At 41.9% G+C, this 20,161-nt stretch overlaps 1 protein-coding gene and 1 pseudogene across 3 annotated transcripts in view; both read left to right on the top strand.

Moving 5' to 3' along the window:
* The window catches only part of Gpr63 (G protein-coupled receptor 63), a 46,994-nt gene extending 27,105 nt beyond the window's left edge, over positions 1-19,889 (top strand). For 2 of the 3 annotated variants that reach the window (XM_057790468.1, XM_057790470.1), the window contains exon 2: positions 17,307-19,889. In XM_057790468.1, coding sequence (XP_057646451.1) covers positions 17,455-18,714 — 1,260 coding nt within the window. In that variant the 5' untranslated portion in view covers positions 17,307-17,454 and the 3' untranslated portion in view covers positions 18,715-19,889. Of the gene's footprint in view, positions 1-15,131; positions 15,225-17,306 lie in introns of those variants that run through there. The other variant, XM_057790469.1, reaches the window with a different exon arrangement.
* Positions 11-826, top strand: LOC130887778 (40S ribosomal protein S3a-like; annotated as a pseudogene).
* Positions 19,890-20,161: the final 272 nt, after the last annotated feature.

Below are 20,161 nucleotides of genomic sequence, written 5' to 3'. Positions count from 1 at the left end.
TAGAAACACAATGACTGTAGAAATCACCCTTTCTAGCTCTCTTAGCAGCACTGTGGTTGTTAGCAGGAACAAGCACCTCAGAAAAAGTGGCAAGACAGGAGCCAAGAAGAAAGTGGTTGATTCAGTTTCTAAGAAAGATTGCTATGATGTGAAAGATCTAGCTAGGCTCAGTATTAGAAATATTGGGAAGAAAAAACTAGTTACAAGGACTCATGAAACCAAAATTTCATCAGATGGCCTATGGGTCATGTGTTTGAAGTGAGCCTTGCAGATCTACAGAGTGATAAAGATGCATTTAGAAAACTTAAGCTAGTTACTGAGAATGCCTAAGGCAAAAGCTGCCTAATTAAGTTCCTTGGCATGAACAAAATGTGTTCCATTGTGGAACAGACCATGATTGAAGCTCACTCTTGTTGATGTCAAGACAACTGATAGTTATTTGTTCAATCTGCCCCGCATTGATTTTACCAAAAAGTACAACCAGATATGCAGTAGCACATTCTATGCACAGCCCCAACAGGTCTGCCAGATCTCTAGGAAGATGATGAAAATCATGACCCCAGAAGTGCAGTCAAATTATGTAACAGAAGTAGTTAATAACTTGATTCCAGACAACATTGGGAAAGACATAGAAAGGGCTTGCCAGTCATTTTATCTTCTTTACAACATCTTTGTTAGTAAAGTAAACATGGTAAAGAAACCCATATTTGAAATGGAACTCCATGGTGAAGGTGTTGGTTCTGGAAAACCTACTGGTGATGAGACAGGTACTACATTTGAACAAGCTGATGGATATTGTGGTGGTTTGAAGAGATTGGATACCTGAAGGCTTATATTTGAATATTTGGTTCCCAATTATAAGTGGAACTATTTAGGAAGGATTAGGAGGTGTGGAGGAGGTGTGTCACTGAGGTTGAGCTTTGAGGTCTCAAAAGTCCATGACAGATCCAGTTTCATTCTGTAGATCCTGCTTGTGGATCAGATATAAGCTCTTAACTATTGATCCAGTGACATGCTGCCTGTGTACTACCATGTTTCCTGCCATTGTGACCATGGACTCATCCTCTGAAACTATAGGTAAGACCCCAATTAAATGATTTCTTTTATAAGTTTTCATGGTGTCTTGTCACTTCATTAGAACAGTAACTAAGGGAAAAGTTTGTACTTGGCATTGTTTATTGCTGTGACAGGCCTGACAATGATGTTTCTAGGAGAAATAAAGAAGAATGTGGGACTTTGAACTAGAAAAGTGATTGCATGCTTTAAGTAGGGCTTAGTGGGACATCCTAGTAGGAGCTTAGAAGACAATAGTGCTGAGAGAAATTTGGACCATGGAGGGTCAGATCGAGAGGTTTTAGAGGGAAACAATAATGGCCTAGATACATTCTTGTGATATTTTGGTAAACAATGTGGCTGTTTTTTAACCCTTGTCCTAAGAATCTGGCTGAGGCTAAATTAAAGAGTTTGAGACCGATTTCATTAACAGAGATTTCAAGACAGCTCAATACTGACTCTGTTGTGTGGTTATTAGTAATCATTCATGTGACTCTACAGTGAAAAAACTAGTTGGACCAAAAAAACATATAAAATATACAGTTTGAGGAGAAATAGAGCAATGGGAATTTAATGTTGGAGTTAATTCTGTGCCCATGTTGTTGAGAAGTTTAAAATAAGTCCTGGTACTAAATGGAGTAAAGAGAGTAGTGCCCTTAGGATGAGACCCCAATCTGCTAATCCTGCAAGCAGTGAAAGAAAAAGGTCTGAGGGATTTTCTTCATGTAAAAAACATCAACAAGTCAAAGCTTATGCAAATGTAATTCAAGGAAGGTGCCAGATTCCAGACACAGCAGACAGTAGAATTTGGCAATGTTGGCCACCTGCTTCTGGCTTTATCAAGACGGATACAGGAATAAAGGGTTGTGGAATTGTCCTCTGCCGTTGAGGAAAGCTGCTAAGATATTGCAAGGTGTGTCCCTACATGGAGGCTCAGAGGGACCATTGCATGAAGCTGTGTAAGTGAAGACTGGGTTTCACTGAAAATTCTAAGATGCTGGAGATGGCAGAGTTTTTGGCATGTCTGCTGAAGAAAACTGCATAGAGAAAGTGGAACCAGCCTAAGAGAAAGAAGTCTGTTGGGGTCAACAAAACTGGAAGGAATGGGTGATCCAGGGTACCCTTTGAGATTGGATGTAGAATTACAGGATTTGAAGTTTGTCCAACTGGTTTTTGGTCCAGTATTTCCTAACTATGCTCCTTTCCCTCCATTTTTGGAATGGTAATGCATATGTAACAAATGTGCCATTGTGTGTTAGAAGTACAATTCTTTTTCTATTGATTTTATAGGGGATTGTGGTTAAGAGATTGCCTTTGCCTTGAGTCTCAGAAGAGACTTTGGATTTAGGAGTTTTAAACTTTGTTGAGACTGAAGGATTATGAGAACTTTTAAAGGTGGATTAAATAGATTTTGCATTGTGTTGTGGTTACAAGCCTATTGGGTCAGGGAGTAGAAGAGGGTGGTCCCCATAGGCTCATGTATTTTAATGTTTGATTCCCGGTTGGTGGAACTGTTTAGGAAGGATTAGGAGGAGTGACATTGTTGAAAGACGTGTGTCATTGAGAGTGGCCTTTTGAGGCAGGTCTAGTCTCCTTCTCTCTGTCTCCTGCTTGTGGATTAGATGTAATCTCTTAGCTTCTGCTTCTGAGCCATGTCTGCCTGCCACCATGCTCCCCACCATGATGATAATGGCAACCCTCTCTGAAACTGTAAGCAAACTCCCCGTTAAATGGTTTCTTTTATAAATTGTCTTGTTCGTGGTGTCTCTACACAGCAATGGAATAGTAACTAAGACAGATAATGAACCACCATGCTAAGAACCATTTTAAAGTTCAGATTTTTAACAGGGACAAATAAAAAGTCTAATTTGTGGGAGAAAAGAAAGGAAGGAAGGAAGAAAGAAAGAAATCTCCAGCAACACAGAATGGAAAAGAAAATCAGAAAATATGCCAAATGAGAAGCCCAGTCAAGGTGGCCTGATATCATAATACTTTAAACTTTGAAAGATATAGAAAGATAATCAGAAGTTGACTCAGTAGTTTAGTTTTCTGTCAGTGCCATTAACTAGAGTCACCTTGAAGGAAGGAACCTCCATTGAGGAAATGCCTCCATCAGCCTAACTGGTAAGCATTTTCTTGACTGCTGATTGATATGGGAGATCTAGCCCACTGTGGATGGTGCCACCCTATGGGCAGGTGGTCTTAGGAGATATGAAAAATAGAGCTGAATGTGAGCATCGAGAGCAAGCCAGGAAGCAGTATTCTTCTGTAGAGTTGTCGTCGTTCCTGCCTTGGTTTCCCTTGTGACCTATAAGCCATATAAGCACCTTCGTTCCCTTACTATGCTTTGGTCTCTGTTTTATCACAGCAACAGATGGAAATCTAGAATGGTCAGATATGTAATGAAGCTTTTCTTATGCTGGAGAAATAATCTGGATCTTTAGGTTGAAGAATTGTGAGAAACCAGCAAAATGGATTAAGACAGCTTCGAACTCAGATTAATCTTTGTAAAACTGAAGAATATTACGTGAAGAATAGATCCTTCTGCTTCTAGAGAGAAATAATGTTGTCTAGCTCTCATATATCTTTCAGGACTTTGCTCTTTCTCCTATTGGTGGGAGAAAAAGCCTACTAGGACTTTGTTTTAAGCTGTTTTGTCTTGTCAGGAGGGTGAGGAAGAAGCCAGAAGAAATTTGCCATCATTATTATCCATCTGTGGCTCACCTTTCTGTCTATCTGCCTGACATGGATCTGTCTAACTCCTAGTTCCTCAGTAGGATCACACTCTTAGAATGAAATTATAAACTAAGAACAAAGATTAATGTTTGTCTCAGCACAGGTATGGTAGGAGAGTAGGATTGATGGGTATGTGTCCGCAAAAGGTCAACAAGACTGATGCTGATGTTGTGAGAGTTGTTGTGTGTCTGAGCTGCATCGCTGTTAACATTCTGGTTGTGAAACTGTCTAGTGCTACAAGGCCCCAGAGAAGCAGGACACATGGGATCCCTGCATTGTTTCTTTTAGCTGCGTGTTATCTGAAAACAAAACCAGAGTTCCTCTGGCGGGGGGGGGGGGGGGATTCTTGGTTGGATGTGTAGTTGAGATTCCAAAACCCAGCGACCATTTTAAAACCTGGAAAAGATAGGTTTGAGTTGAAACAAAAAGACTCAACAATTGGTTTAATATTAATTTATTATGTCCATCTGTGGATTTGTTAAGAATTGATTTATATGAAAACACGAGATAGAGCTCTTTGCATTTCGTGCACATTTCTTGAGTGTTTGTGATCCCCAAATACTAGTGTCAAAGTCACTAAAAAAGGGTTGATTCTGCTCCTCCCAACTGTGTTTCTCTTAAATTTCTCCAGTTTTAGCAGCAGTGTTTGAAAAACTAAAGCCCATTGTTGGAGTACAGATATGGACAATCTGGCCATTTTCATGAATGCTGACTCCACCCCTAGACACTGGTAAGGACACACTCCTTGATTTCATGGCAAATTAGAAAAAGTGAGGGATATTCTGTAGCCTGTCCTGAAGGTATAACAGTTTTAATTCTGTAAGTGGTGCTACGGATGTTTGGTGACTGAAACAGCTTAGCCAGAAGCCTAAGGATCTGTTCTATTTCATGTGCATGGAAATCACTTCCATGTCCTGCAAAAGGAAATTCCGATTCTGTAGATCCTGGCAGTTGTTTCTGGAAAGCTTCCAAGCAGATGGTTGCTGTTTACCGGATGCCCTTTAGTAGTCAGCTCCTGCAGGCTGGCTAATCTTCGTGTGTATTTTTGCAAAGAAGAAGTAACAGGGAAAAGAAACAAAGATGGCTTCTGATTTCACATTAAAGACCTCTCCTCAGTACAGTACGCACACACATATTATTAATTAGTAAAAAAAAAGAAATCATGAATTTGAAGGAGAGTGTGTAGAGATGTATGAAGGGAGGATATTGATGGAAGGAAGAAATGTTGTAACTATATTATAAAGTCAAAAATAAAATTTTAAATATCTATCATTATAATTTAGATATAGTTTAAGATGATTTGTGAACTCTAAGATGTCTGTGAAAGCCTCAAAGGAGCTTTTAAAAATGACAAAAGAAATTAGAATTTTCTCTTCCCTAGGACCGGCTCAGATAAAGTTTTTTAAAACCCAATTTGGTCACTTTGAGAGAGGCAGTAGCAGTCAAAATATACTTAAAATCCTTAAAATGTTTGTATTTATATATATTCACATATATAAAATATATCAAGAAGTACAGTTAGAATTTATTTTTGTGGAATAAAGAATGTAGTATCTCAAGAAAGAACATTTGTCCTATAGAAGAAGTACCTATTCTAGAGTAAGAGTAGTTATTTCTTAATTACACCCTCAAGAAATAAGTAGCATTTTTTTTTTTTTATCTTTTAGTAGACAAAGATTTTGAGAATAAAAAAAAGGTGGGTGCAATGATAGGAAACAGAGAACGCCACTGGGAATGGAGACAGCAGTTGATAGTTGGTGACATGAAGTCCCTCCAGGAGAATCAGCAGAATATAGAAGCTGGGGAGTATGCTGAAGTCACTGAGAGTCAGAGGAGCAATAGGAAGTCAGTGGCTGGTACGTGCCCCTCACTCAGTCCTTACCACCTCAAACCCACCCAACACCATCCCAACCCCACCCAAATTTTACCTAACCCTCACCCAGCTCCAGCCCCATCTGACCCTATTCAACTCTATCCAACCCTTACCCAATCCCACCCAACCCCTAACCAACACTGCTCAATCCCCACCCAACACCACTCAACCCCACTCAACCCCATCCGACCCTATTCAACTCTATCCAGCCCTCACCCAGCTCCAGCCCAACCCCATCCAGTCCTCACCCAAGCTCCCACCCCCAACTCAGCGCTGAAAGCACCAGGGGTGGGCACTGCCTGGGGTTTGTGCTCTGCTGTGGATTGCTGTGGCGTGCACCATTGTAGGGACACCTGTACCACGGAGGAAAGCAAAGCATTTAGAACCTGTCTCTGCAGTCTTGGGCACTCTGAAGATGTTCAGCAGAGGTGTCATGAAGCTGAATGATTCTTCCTTATCTCACATCTGATTTGTGTATTTAATGACATTGTAGCACAGTAGAAAGTGAATCATATTTGTTAGAATGTTTTTGTCAGGGAGGTGGCTAAGTTCCTGTATTAACCTCATTGTCAGAGGGCTCACTCAGCTATATGAATGGTTCTCATAGACTTAGAATTTTTTTTTTTTGGTATACTTATGTTGAGATAGTCTTGCTGGATAGCCCAGGCTGTCATGGAACTCATTAGGTATCCCAGGTTGGTCTCAGACTCAAGGCAGTACTCCTGCCTCAGGCTCCTGAGTGTTAGGATTTCAAGCCTGAGCCACCACTCCCAGTTTTAGATTTAGGATGTTTTTTCTTTCTTTGAGAGAGAGAGAGAGAGAGAGAGAGAGAGAGAGAGAGAGAGAGAGAGAGCAGGTGCATACGCAGTGCATACATGTAGACGTCAGAAGTTGACATCAGGTATCTCCCTCTATCAATCTCTAGGTTTGTGAATGGGCCTCTTTCATTGAAACTGGAGCTCACTGATTTAGCTAGGCAGGCTTGCCAGCAATCTCTGGGGCACCTCTTGTCTTCATCTCTCTAACCTTTAGATTACAGGTGTGTGCCACCACGTTCAATTTTTTGTGTGGTTGGGTGCTGGGGCTGTGAATTCAGCTCCTTGTGCTTAGCAGGCATGTTGGTATCTGAGAGCAATTGTCTAACCTCTAGACTCAGGCTTTACTAAATGATGATTTTGAGGCTTTGTTTTAATACTTTCTTTTAAGGGCATTGAGCATATTTATGGAGAAGGCAATTATTTCTCTTTTCTCATAAGAGTAACCAAAGCACAATAAAATTCATGCAAAAAAATAGAACAGCCCATATTTCACATTTCTCTCTCTCTCTCTCTCTCTCTCTCTCTCTCTCTGTAATATTCATGATATATATGTATATTTATATATACAGTATTAGTACCTATGCAAATAACATTACATTATAAGCATTCCTCTATGTTTTGCAAGTCTGTTGCTTCAAGCTACTTAAACATCTCTTACTCATTTAATAAGGCACCAAAATATTGTTTCTTTAGGTTGAAATCTCCCTGATGTGTGGCCAAGGTTGCAATATATGTAGTGAAATGTAAAGCAGAAATTGTTTCTATTTTTATTTTCTATTCCTTCTATTTGGAAGTATTCGTAGGCGGACATTTCTGTCCTGCCAGCAAGATCCCAAATAACCACACAGAGACTTGTTAATTATAAATGCTCGGCTGATAGCTTAGACTTGTTACTAACTAGTTCTTACCATTTAAATTAACCCATATTTCTTATCTATGCTCTACCATGTGGTGGTACCCCTTTTCAGCACAGCATAGTCATCCCCTGCTTCCTCTGCTTCTTGGTGGTGACTCTGCCCTACTTCCTAGTATTCTCCCTGTCTGGCTCTCCTTCTTATAGCTTCTTTCTGCCTAGCTATTAGCCAGTTGGGTCTTTATTAAATGAGAGCAAAATATCTTCACAGTGTTCGAAAAAATTATTCTACAGCAAGTATATCTTGCTAAGTTTGCAGTTATGTCTAAATCTTGAAAGTGTTTAAGATATTTCTGATATATATATACATATATATACATATGTTATATGTATATATATTTGTGATAAAGAGCATCATACTGAGATAGTATTTTACTAGTAGGTAGTTATATTTACAGAATATATTTAATTTAAGAAAGTCAAAATTGCTGGATCAAAAAGCCAAGCAATAACCAAAACAAAAAAACAAGTCAAGTCTTTGTTTGGCCTTAGCTAAAGACCTAGGGAAAATTCTTACCTTGTGCCTTGTCCCTGGGGAGTCGTCGCTGAAGCACAGCCTTCATCAGTAGTTGAATCTACAGTGGTCTTGGAGCAGAGATATTACACCTTCTCCAGGCTGCCGCCTTGAGAAGGATGTCTGGAAAAAGCGATATTCTAAAGGAAGTAGAACGTTAAGAATGTCCCAATAAAAGTGGAGATCTTTGGAGACAGGGACCAACAGGTCTATTGGCCTGTTCTCAGACCAACAGCTTCATGGAGATGGAGTGTTTATTCATGATGTGACTAAGGTCACATGACTCAGGAAAAGATCTTTGATGAAGGGTGCTATTAAGAAGCAAAAGAATTACCTATAATCTGGGAGAGAAAAGAGCGGTAGGAAGTTCCCAACTGAATGCTTGTCTGTCACGTACTGTGACATGTGGTTTGTAGGTGATCCTCCTTTGTGAATCTCCTTTTCCTCAGGGGTCATTGGCAACAGGCCCTTGTGGGAAAAGGGAGGAGAAGCGATAGCATGGTTCAGAAGGCCATGAGTATAGTGGAAAGAACTTTGGGTGGTGAGCTTCAGAGAGACAGCTTATTATATTTTCCAGGGGTAAGGTATATAACGGTTCTAAAGTTCTTAGGGTTATAACTGGGAAGGGCTGGTTGATCATAACACAGCACCAAATTATCATACAGGTAGGAAAAAAGAGTAACACTCATTTGCTGAGTCATAAAGCGTTTTCAGTTTTCAGGTAGCTCTGTGCAGGGTCATCCGCCAAGCAATGGTAGGCATCTGAGTTTAGGGACACTCTCCTAAGGTTAGACAAAGAGGCAGTCCTGCTGAGAAAGGGAGTCCCCCATTTTGCACCAAGTTCAGAGAGCTATCTGGACATGGTGAACTGTGACGTTAACAGTGGGGTTCTTAAGCACCCCTGTCTTCTTCAGTCCCTAAACACTTTATCCGCTGTGAATTTATTGGATAACTTGATATTGTTTAGAACTGAAAAGAGATTTACCACTATTGTTGTAGTTAGTTGGGATTTATAAAGTGTTCAAAAGATTGTAATTTTAAAAGTTCGTCCCTGAAAACATACATCAAGTAATATTATACAGACTGAGGGTGTATTTATGGATTTAGGAATATATATGTATCTACATATATGTATGCAATAATAACTGAAAAAAGATGTCATGAATTTGAAAGAGAGTAAATGAGAAGGTTTGGAGAGAGGAAAGGGAAGAAAAATTATGGGTTTTTTTAATCTCAAAAAATAATTTTTAAAAAGTTTTTCAAGTTGCTGGATGTGGTGTTGCTGAGTGTCGGTCTCTGTACTCAGGGGGCAGAGCCTGTGATTCAAGGCTAGTTTGAATTCTGGGACAGGTAGGTTACATAGAGAGACTCTTTCAATAGAATAAGACTGTTCCTCTAGTTACAATGTGGTGGGTGGATGCAAAAGAAGAGGCAAGGCTGAGGAAGTGAGACCGTGGAGGTGATATGGCAGTGAAGAGGGGGCTGTTATAATAAAATCGCCGAGAGGGAAGTGACAGGATAGTTACAGTTGAGTGCTGGCGGAGGATGAGAAGAAATGTTCAAATGAATGGTCTTTGACTCTCAGGTCACAGGTCAGGTACATGAATATGAGTCAATACGTTTGATGAGTTTCCCGGAAGCTAAGTTCTCAAGGCAAAGCCAGTGAGATGGAGGGCTATTTTAGGGCTTGTAGTCCTAGAGTAGCAAGAGTGAGAGGAAGGGAAAGTGAGGCTGGGGGAAAGGAACATGTTTTTCTGACTTTCATCACATGATTTCCCTTCCTGATTGCTCTATAGGGGCGGGAATAAAGAGTAGCACTTATTTGCTGAGTCACACAGCGTTTTCAAGGAGCTCTGTGCAGGACCTGGAAGAACTTTCCTTGAACCCGGTGGCCAGTCAAGGAATGAAATGCAGAGATTTTTGGCTCCTCTTGGACTAGATTACAGAAATACTGTGAGAAGCCTGTGGAAAGCAGATCCCACACCCCAAAGTGGGCATGGACAGTAACTGTTGAGAAGTAAGTGGAATAAGAGGAACCTTTGTGAGAAAGAATCACAGGTTCAGGGGACTTTTGGAGCCCAGGAGGGAATATAGGAGCAGTTGCCTACTTTCAACCCAAGTCACTTTCCTCATTGTTTCCTGTTTCTGTAGTTTATAATGCCACGATTTTTATTATATTATTAAATGTTTTTTACTGGTCAGGTTTAGTCTTAACTCCGTATTCCTAGTTTGTATGAACCTCATACTTCCATTTCTAGATTATTCATTTAATATCTTTCCTTTCTTTTATTTACATTTTGGGCTCATTTTTTTGGGAAGGCAGATTCCACTTGATCTCATCTGTTCCATCAATATTGCTGTCCTGGTATCTGCAGCTTGTTTTCCAAATAGATAAAGCACTTCAAACATTTCATTAAGTAACTCTTGAAAAGCAATTGAGAGTCAAAAAAGTAGATTCTCCAAAAGCAAGACTCTAAAACCAAATCTTCTTTTAAGGATTTTATAATACGAAATCAAAAAAAAAAAAAAAAAAGGATAACAGATTCTGAGTGCAGTGACAGAAGTTAATATCTCAGTAGATTTTTGCTGAGCATGCACTAATTCTGAATTTTTAACTGGGTTAAGAAAAAATGTATCTACTCCAGCTTACCCCACCTCAACCCCAAATCACATCTGCCTCCCAAGAATTAATTCTCCAAGTGGCATGCATGAACATGTGGGAAGAAGAGATGGCTTGGGGAAGTGGTACGTGACTGCCCTACTCTGTTTTCTATTGTGATAAAACACAGACCAAATCCTACCTGAGGAAGAAAGAGTTTATTTTAGCTTACTGTTACCAGCCGTCATGGAAGGAAGCCAAAGCAGGAATCTGTAAAATAGGAACTGAAGCAGGAAAATGGAGGAATGCTGCTTACTGACTTGCTCCCCACGGCTTGCTCAGCCTATTTGCTTAAACTATCCAGAATGACATGCCTGGGGATGGCATTGCCATAGCGGGCTAGGTCCTCCCCTACCAAGAAGGTGCCCCACAGACATGTCCACGGGACAGTCTTAGGGAGGCAGTTTCTCACTGAAGTTCTGTTTTCTGAGATATGCACAGGTTTATATCAAATTGGCAGCATGCAAACAATGCAATGGCTGCTCACTAAGACTGAAAACAGGTGATAGATGAAAGTCAAGTTTGGGTTACACAGAGGCCGGAGAAGAGTCTCATCAGAATGTAATGACAGTACATAGGCATGGAAAGATGGCTCAATGGTTAAGACCACACACTTGCAGAAGACCCCAGTGAATTTCTTAGGGTTCCTGTAGGTTGGCTGGGTGGCTCATAACTGCTTGTATCTAGAGCTCCAGGGGAATATCACACCCTCTTCTGATTACTGTGGGTCCTTGTACTCATGCTTTGGCGCGCTACATAGACACACACATATAGATGTAAGGCTAAAACTCAGAAGTTTGATTTGGGTCATAGAAACACACATGTTACTTATCTGTATTTCTATAGCAATTGGAGAAACTGATGAGGAGATGAGAGGCAAAGGACCAAGCTACTAGATTTGTTTTTTGTAGTTATCTTCCTAAAATTAAACTAAACTGGATTGCTTTGAAAATACATGAATTTTACTTTGAATGCTTATTCTTCCTTAGGTGTACTAACACAAAACTTTTTGCCTTTGTTCTGTATAGTTAGTTATAGGGTGATGTTATGGTTGCACTAAGGTTTGTTCCCATGGAAATTCACGTTGAGGGTTGGTCCCCAGTATAGCACTGTTGAGAAGTGGTGGAACTTTTAAGAGGCTTTTAGTACTTGGGGGATCTATCCCCAGGAATGGGTCAGTGCCTCCTTGTGGTAGTGAACTTCCCTCTGTGGTCTGGACTGGGGACCATGAGCATCCATTGCCCCCAGGTGCGGCTGCTTCCTGCATCAGTGGTAGCCTGGTTCAGATTCCAACAGTCAGGGAGGTGCACTAGTAGGAAGAACTAGTACTCCGGTGGAGTGTTGGCATTCTTGTTTGATGCCATTTGCATCCTGAAGATTTGCCACAGCCTTGAGCTTCTTGAAGGGAGATAGGTGTTTGTTTCTGATTGTGCAGTGAGGGGAGACGGGCCTGGCTGGGTTCCCAGTATCTTAGTTTTTCATCTCTTTCTTGTTTTCAGCCTCACCTGAGCTTTCTGTGGTCACTGCTAATCAGTTTCTCTGAAGGTTTACAGATAATTCGCTTTCCTCAAAACAACATTTTTTTTGGACATTCTAGAGATGAAGGCTGTCTTTTCTGTTTTATTAGGCCAGTTACCTAAGCAGCATCTGCTTGGTTGGTTGGTTTGTTGGCTAAAAACATTTTAAAAAATTATTTACTAATGAACTTTAAATTTATACGTCTTATTTATTTTAGTTTATCTATATATTCACAAAAATCCATTCAAAGTGGATTTCAAAATACAGTTAGTGTCCTCGGTCAGTCTGTTTTCTTTAACTCCAAATCCAAAAGCATTTGTTAATCATTTTCCTTTTAGTGGCTGGAACACAGCATGCCCTCAATAAATCTCTGAAGGCTGAGTGGTAATTGAGAGAATTGAGTTTGAAGTTTGTGTTCTGATGGGAGGCTTAGAAAACAAAAAGACACTTTGGTTGAGTATGGAACTATAAAACATTAAAAAGCACAGTTTAATATTTTTCGTTTGTTTCTTCCTATTTGAATTGTTTTTCATCATAACCAAAAAAGCCCTAAGTCTAATCTAATTACCTTTAGTCAGTTAATTTTGTTGTTTCAGGAGTTGAATCTAGGGCCTTTGCATGCCAGGCAAAGGGCTCCAGTACTATCCTCCCAGCCTTAGGGACATTACTTCAAACTTACTACTGCAGATCCGATAGATGGTTGTTGAAATAGAATTTAAAATTTTGTATTACATTTGCTTATTTAATTACTGTAGGTGTATATATATAAAGCACCTTTCCTCACTGAGGCATCTTGTCATCTTGGAAATGCAGGTTTAAACATTTTAACACAGTTTGCCAAACATGGTTTATTTAGGATTATCATACGTATCTGTCTATGAAGGGCTTTCTCTGGAGGTAGGTCTGTACAACAGCGATTTATGTACTGCACATAATAACACTGCGTATGTGGGGTCTCTCTGAATAGACTGACTTGATTATGGTGGGAAACTATGATAATCTTTCTTCCTTTTCCTGCTGCCCCTTTGGGATTATAGACTTTGATAGTTATTAATTTCATGTAGCATTTTGTCAAGGTTGATCTGTAATTTCAACTGAATATTTGAGGTCATTTAAGATCTAGTTGGTAATGACAAAAAAAAATTAATCTGTAAAATGGGAGAAACAGCAAAATCAGTATTTTATGTAAACTGACTGCCATTTTTCTTATTTATAAAATAAACAAGGACATAGGACAGTGGGTTATAGATGGTAGGAAAATCACGATTGGCCGTGGGAACTAAGTCTTGGCTCTCACAAATGAGATCCCATCTCTTCCATTCACACCCCACGAAACAGATGAATGAAATGTTGACACTTACCCTTAAATATCAATGGCTAAGTCTAAGGCCATGTAATGTGTGAATTGTAGTTTTATTTTAATCTTCTGTGTATTAATTTTTTTTTCGCTTTAAGGGCTTGTTGAAGGAATCTGTTCAGAAACCCAGTCCTCTCTAACTAAAGAGCTTACCCCCTAGTTAAGGACAGCATAAGGGAGAAGCCATGTCAGAATGTGGTTGATAGGATCGTAGATTAAGGAATTCCCCCTACGAAAGACTGAGGGCTCTATAAATTGGTGAGATACTGGGAGTAAGGCTAAGTAAAAAGTAAACAAGTCTTTGAGAAATGAGGAGCAAATATCTTTGTAAAATTTCTGAATATGTTCTGGATATTCAGGTACTTTTCTTCCCATTGTCCTTAACTCCATCATTATTACTTGGTTAGCATCTCTTGTCAAATTGCTAACAGACTATAAATCTTTGGGAGAAGAAATAGAAGCCTGCATATCAGAAAAATTATGCAAATGGCAGGCCTGCAGCTGGGGTCTGTATTGATGTCCCTGGACCATGTTGCAATTAGGGCCCACATGGAGGCCTGGGGTATGGGCCATAACTTGTGACCATGTTGGTATCCCAGGACTATGACTACAGTAGCCAGGCTGATTTGGGTGGCCAGGGCTGTCAACTGAGGCCATGGTATTTGTTTGGATCAGAGCTGTGGCCGAGGGCCATGTCTGTGTGTGTGGCCCTGCCGAATCCAGGGCCTGGGTTGATGTGTGTGGCTCCTGAGACCATCAAAGACTGTACCAATGCCCAGGGTCTGGGTCTGTGACCCTATAGCAGCCAGGGTCTGAATTGATGTCTGGGGCTCCTGTTGTCACTGAGGGCCATGCGGGTGACCAGGGTCTGGTTGGCCACCTTGAACCATGTCAGTGTCTGGGGACTGCACCTCACCTGGGGCCATGCTGATCTGGAGGGCTGGCACTGTCACATGGAGATGTCCGGTACAGGCGACAGCCTAGGACCATGTCTAGCAGAGATGGGGGGCTAGGATGGTGTCCATGGCCCCAGACACCACTGAGGACTGTGTAGATGCCTGATGTCTGGCCAGCCACCTGGATCCATGTTGGTACCCATGCTGATCAAAGGGGCCTGTGCTGCAACCAGTGCTGTGGTGGTGTCCGGACTGAGATTCTGCTGAGGTCTATGTCTGGGTCCATGGTCTTGCTGCAGCTGGAGTCTGTGGTGATGTGTTAGCACAGGGATCGTTGGAATCATGCTGTGTTGAGCCGGTCTCACCTTTCACTGACCCTGGGAGGGCTGGTTCTGCCTCTTGCTGGACAATACAACAGGCAAGCTGGCCCTACCCCTCACCTTGGTGTGCTCCTCACCTGGGAAGCACACCCTGTGGTCCAGGACTCAGGTGAGCTGAGCCTGAGGGCATGAGAGCAGGAAAGCTGACCCTGCCCCCTCCCCCCATTTGCCATATGGTGCCATGGATGAGGGAAAGGTGCCCTCCTCTGCTTATCCATTATCACCTGTGGCAGGTGAGAGAGCTGCCCTGGGGTCACAAGAGGAGAGCTAGCCCTGACCCTTACTGAGGACAGTGTGTGAGAAAGTAGTGTTTGCTTTCCATCTGGGCACCAATTAGAGCTGACTCTCTTGTTGGGATGCAGGTGAGACAGCCCTGAAGGCGTGAGAGCAGCAGAGATGTCCCCCATCTGCCCTGTGATGGAACAGGTGAGGGAGAGATGATGTCTCCTTCCACCCTTTGCTACCTGTGCCAGATGACAACGACTGATACTATTGTCAGGGTCTCAGGTGAGCCAACCCTGAGAGCAGGAGAGCTGAGCTGACCTGACCCTCTTGTATGTCCCCTACAGCAAGCAATAGAGAGGGTCCTGTACCTTGCCTTGGCAAAACAGTAGAACTGATCCTAGTGATAAAAGTTGGGGGGGGGCAGGATCTGAGGGTCTGAAAGCAAGAGAACTGGCCCTACTTCTTGCCGTAGGCTGCATTGGGTGAGCTAGTCGAGACAGTGCCGGAGAGCTCTTCTGAGTAGTGAGGATGAGAGAAAATTAGGTAGCTAGCTGACCAACACAGCTACAACCGAGATCCAGAACCAGGGCTATGAGTTATGGATCTCATCTGTGAACTTTTGGAGCATGTAAAGGGAACAAGCCTACAGATGCAAAACTGCAGGATCTCTAAGACACAGGACAATAACAACAACAGGATAGCAAAGAGAAGCCCCCATGAGAGCCCATTACTAGTGATGTAGCAGAAGCCAGAGGCCTTGAGCCAGACCAGTGACTCATGACAAGAAATACAAGTAAAGATGAATAGACTAAAGAGTAAACTGTGTGACTCAACAGAGCACGCTACAGCTTCCACAATGAGATTCTTCTCATATAGTTTTTTGTTTTGCTTTGTTTAGTTTAGTTTTTTCTTTTAAATGTTCTGTTTTGGGGGAGTTGCAAGGACAGAGGACTGGAAGATGAGTGGAATCAGGACGCATGGTGTGCAATCCACAGAGTCAATAAAAGTAAAGCACAAAATGGACAGGCTTAGAAGAAAGGAGAGAATATAAGAAAGAGCTTCGGAAAAATTATTCCTTTATCTGAAAGACTTTTTCTAGTGTGCTTGGTGGGGAGTTCCTGGAGGGGCGATGGATATGAGCAAAGATCTGAAGGAAGGGAAATGAGGAGAGAGGGGCGGATGGAAGGAAGGAGGAAGAGGGGGAACAAGAAAGAGGTAGAGAGAAGAAAGCAGGGAAGAAAAGCAAAGAACAATTTCAGATCTTAATTGAAAATCACCCCATTCTTACTTTTAAGCGTTGTCAAAACTAAAGTGTGTTATTACCACATGTTAAGCTGGGAATTGAGGTTAAGTTATTTTTACCATCAAGCTTTATGCTAATGTAAAGATGGAATAAGAACCCATAGGAAAGAGCTGTTGAAACTTGTTCTCCTAAGAGAAATAGCGAAATGGTTTTTAATAGTGATTGGAAAGCTATGATGCTAATGCCATTTTTTGAAGTTTACTTTTTAATATTTTTATTAATTCTTGTAGCCTTTCATACAATATATTCTGATTATATTCACCCCAGCTCCTTCTCTCAATCCACCACCCCTTCCCTATACTCCAAACTTGTGTCTTCTTTATTTGATTCAATAACCCATCGAGGCCAATGTGTGCTCTCCATTTACTTCTGGATGTAGAACACAGAACCACACCTTTAGAGAAAACTGTTTGTCCCCCAACAAAGGCTACCAGTTGCCCAGAGCTCCCCAGTTAGAAATGGGGGTCTTAGGAGCCCACTGCTACTCCCTGCTAGAATGTTGAGTGGCTTTATCTTGTACGGGTCTGCAGGCTTCCATAGCCACTGAGAGTTTGTGAACACAGTGTGCTTGCTACATCTAGGACAGTTTTTCTCTGGACCTCTCCAACCTATGACTCCTATAATCGTTCTGTCCCTTCTTCCTCAATGGTCTGAACCTTAGAGAGAGCTGCTGCAATGTTTCAAAAAGCGTCAACCATGGGTTTGAACTTCTGTTTTTGGTTCATTAATGTATTTCAAGATAATATTTGTATTTATAATACAAATATTATAAAATTTCCATCATATTTAGTTAAGACAATGTGACAGTAATCTTTTGGTGACGATTAGGTTAGAGAACACAGTTTTAGAGGCTTAGAAGGTAAAAGAGTGATCCTATAGGATGAAATATTTGAAAAGTCAAATGTGTCTGTACCATACTGTTCCAAACATGCTTAGCCTCTTCTGACCTCAGAAGCTAAGAAGAGATGTACAGTCTTTGCTGGTACTCGGATGCTGTGACACATCAGAGTGAAATGTGTATACTAATCTCACCTCGTGTTCCGTGTTGGGCTTATTTTCAGGCAAAAGGATTCCTACAGAAGATGGAACTTTGTTCGTTTTCCAGAATGTGTATTCGAGCCCATCAGTGGAACCTGACCCTACAGTGCTGTACCCAAATGCCTGGAGAGAACCCACATTTCTGCCTGAAGCTTCCGCCCTCCTAACACCATGGTTGTCTCAGCGGTGTTGACTGCATCCCATGCTGGGACATCCAACACGACATTTGTCGTCTATGAAAACTCCCATGTGAATATGACAACATCCCCACTGTTTCAGCATCCCAGCCCTGCTCCGCTGATTAGATACAGTCTGGAAACCATGACCAGCACTGGATTTAGTTCCTTAGCAGTGAACAGCACAGCCATGACCCCGACACCAGCAGTTTTTAAGAGCCTAAACTTAGCTCTCCAGATCATCCTTTCGGCTATAATGATATTTATTCTGTTTGTGTCTTTTCTTGGCAACTTGGTTGTTTGCCTCATGGTCTACCAAAAAGCTGCCATGCGTTCTGCCATTAACATCCTTCTTGCCAGCCTGGCTTTTGCAGACATGCTGCTTGCTGTACTGAACATGCCGTTTGCCCTGGTAACTATTCTTACCACCAGATGGATATTTGGGAAATTCTTCTGCAGGCTGTCTGCTATGTTTTTCTGGTTGTTTGTGATAGAGGGGGTTGCTATCCTGCTCATTATTAGCATTGATAGGTTTCTGATTATAGTTCAGAGGCAAGATAAGCTAAATCCATACCGAGCTAAGGTCCTTATCGCAGTCTCCTGGGCAACTGCTTTTTCCGTAGCTTTCCCTTTGGCTGTGGGGAATCCTGATTTGCAAATCCCTTCCCGAGCCCCACAATGCGTTTTTGGGTACACAACTAATTCTGGATACCAGGCTTATGTGATTTTGATCTCACTCATTTCTTTCTTTATACCTTTCCTGGTGATACTGTATTCATTTATGGGCATCCTCAACACCCTTCGGCACAATGCCTTGAGGATTCACAGCTACCCAGAAGGAATATGCCTCAGCCAGGCCAGCAAACTTGGTCTCATGAGTCTGCAGAGACCCTTCCAGATGAGCATCGACATGGGCTTTAAAACGCGTGCCTTCACCACCATCTTGATCCTCTTCGCTGTTTTCATCATCTGCTGGGCCCCGTTCACCACGTACAGCCTTGTGGCGACCTTCAGTAAGCACTTCTACTATCAGCACAACTTCTTTGAGATTAGCACCTGGCTACTCTGGCTTTGCTACCTCAAGTCTGCATTGAACCCCCTGATATACTACTGGAGGATTAAGAAATTTCATGATGCCTGCTTGGACATGATGCCCAAGTCTTTCAAGTTCTTGCCACGCCTCCCTGGTCACACAAGGCGACGGATACGCCCCAGTGCTGTCTACGTGTGTGCGGAGCATCGGACGGTGTTGTGAATACTGGAACTCGGAGACATTTGGAGTCGTTATGGTTCTCTATTGACTGAATTTTCTTTTCATATGGCTTCTAAACTTTTATTGTTTTTTTCTATAGTGTGCGTGCGTGCCTGCGTGAATGCACGTGTGTGTATGTGTGTGTTGTCAAGAAAGAATGGTAAGTACTTTGATCCCGAAACCAAGGATAAACTGCAAGAAAGTGGTCATATTTGTTACCTCTAGATTAAGAAAACTTTGGGGGGATGTTTGTTTAGTTGACTGGTTTTATTTTCGTAGCATGAATCAGGATTGTGCTTCATGGAGCCTGCAGTTAACTTGAATTGTAGGTGTTTTTTAAAATGCTGCTGAGGCAAGCTTGGTTGAGTTAATCAGTTCCTTTTCCTTTCCTTCAAGACACTGCTGCTCTTTGCCATCATATTGGAGTCCAATCCCTAGGCATCTCAGTTGGTAGATGTTTAGTTTTATTTAAAAACAAAACCCAAGGAGGTTGGTGACATTTTAAAGGTTATTACAATTTACTTTGGTGCACTTTAAGAGACAATGTATAGATTAATTCAGTTGTGTTTTAAGAATTGTTTTTATATATGACATACTGTGCTTTGGGAGATAATGTGCTTATGATTTCTAGGTAGATAGTTTTAGCTGCATGTACAATTTAAAAGGGAAGATAAACACACAGGGATTTTTCTAAGTACAATAGTAAGTTTTCAGAGCACCAGGGAACCCTCGAGAAGGCACAACACTATGGCAAGTTTCAGGGAGGAGCAGAATGAGAGGGTGGCTGGCCCAGCTTGGGAGCATCATGCTGATTCAAACATTTGCACCAAGCTTACAGAGAAAGAGCCGCCACTGGGTGGTGGTGCTGTATGCAGGTGCCACACAGGGCTCTGTCCTCCTCGCTCTCTGTGAAGTAGGAATCCTTTGTTTCCTTGTTAAGATGAAAGAAAGCCAAGTTTCAAAGAAACAGAAATCCTGTTCAGAGGTTCTGGTAGAGCTGGACTCCAAACATCTGAGATGCAGATGCCGTTGTTCCATTGTGCCACACAGACTTCTCATTTAGTCTGAACCTGGCATAATCAAGGGTGATGTTCCTCTCCTCTCCTCTCCTCTCCTCTCCTCTCCTCTCCTCTCCTCTCCTCTCCTCTCCTCTCCTCTCCTCTCCTCTCCTCCCCTCCCCTCCCCTCCCCTCCCCTCCCCTCCCCTCCCCTCCCCTTCCCTCCCCTCCCCTCCCCTCCCCTCTCCTCCCCTCTTCTCCTCTCCCTTCTCCTGCCCTTCTCTCCTCTCCCCTCTTCTCTTCTCTTTTTTGGACAGGGTTGCATGAAGACCAAGGAGGCCTTGAAGTTGCTCTGTATCTGAGGAAGCCTTGGAGTTTCTAAAGGAAACAAATGACTTCAACCACCCTCTCAAGTGGGTGGGTCTGAAGATAAATATAAATATGAAAATAAGA

This window comes from Chionomys nivalis, chromosome 16, assembly GCF_950005125.1.
Source record: "Chionomys nivalis chromosome 16, mChiNiv1.1, whole genome shotgun sequence".
Taxonomy (NCBI): domain Eukaryota; kingdom Metazoa; phylum Chordata; class Mammalia; order Rodentia; family Cricetidae; genus Chionomys; species Chionomys nivalis.
The sequence above is the reverse complement of the archived record's forward strand: the minus strand, read 5'-3'. Positions and strand labels throughout refer to the sequence as shown.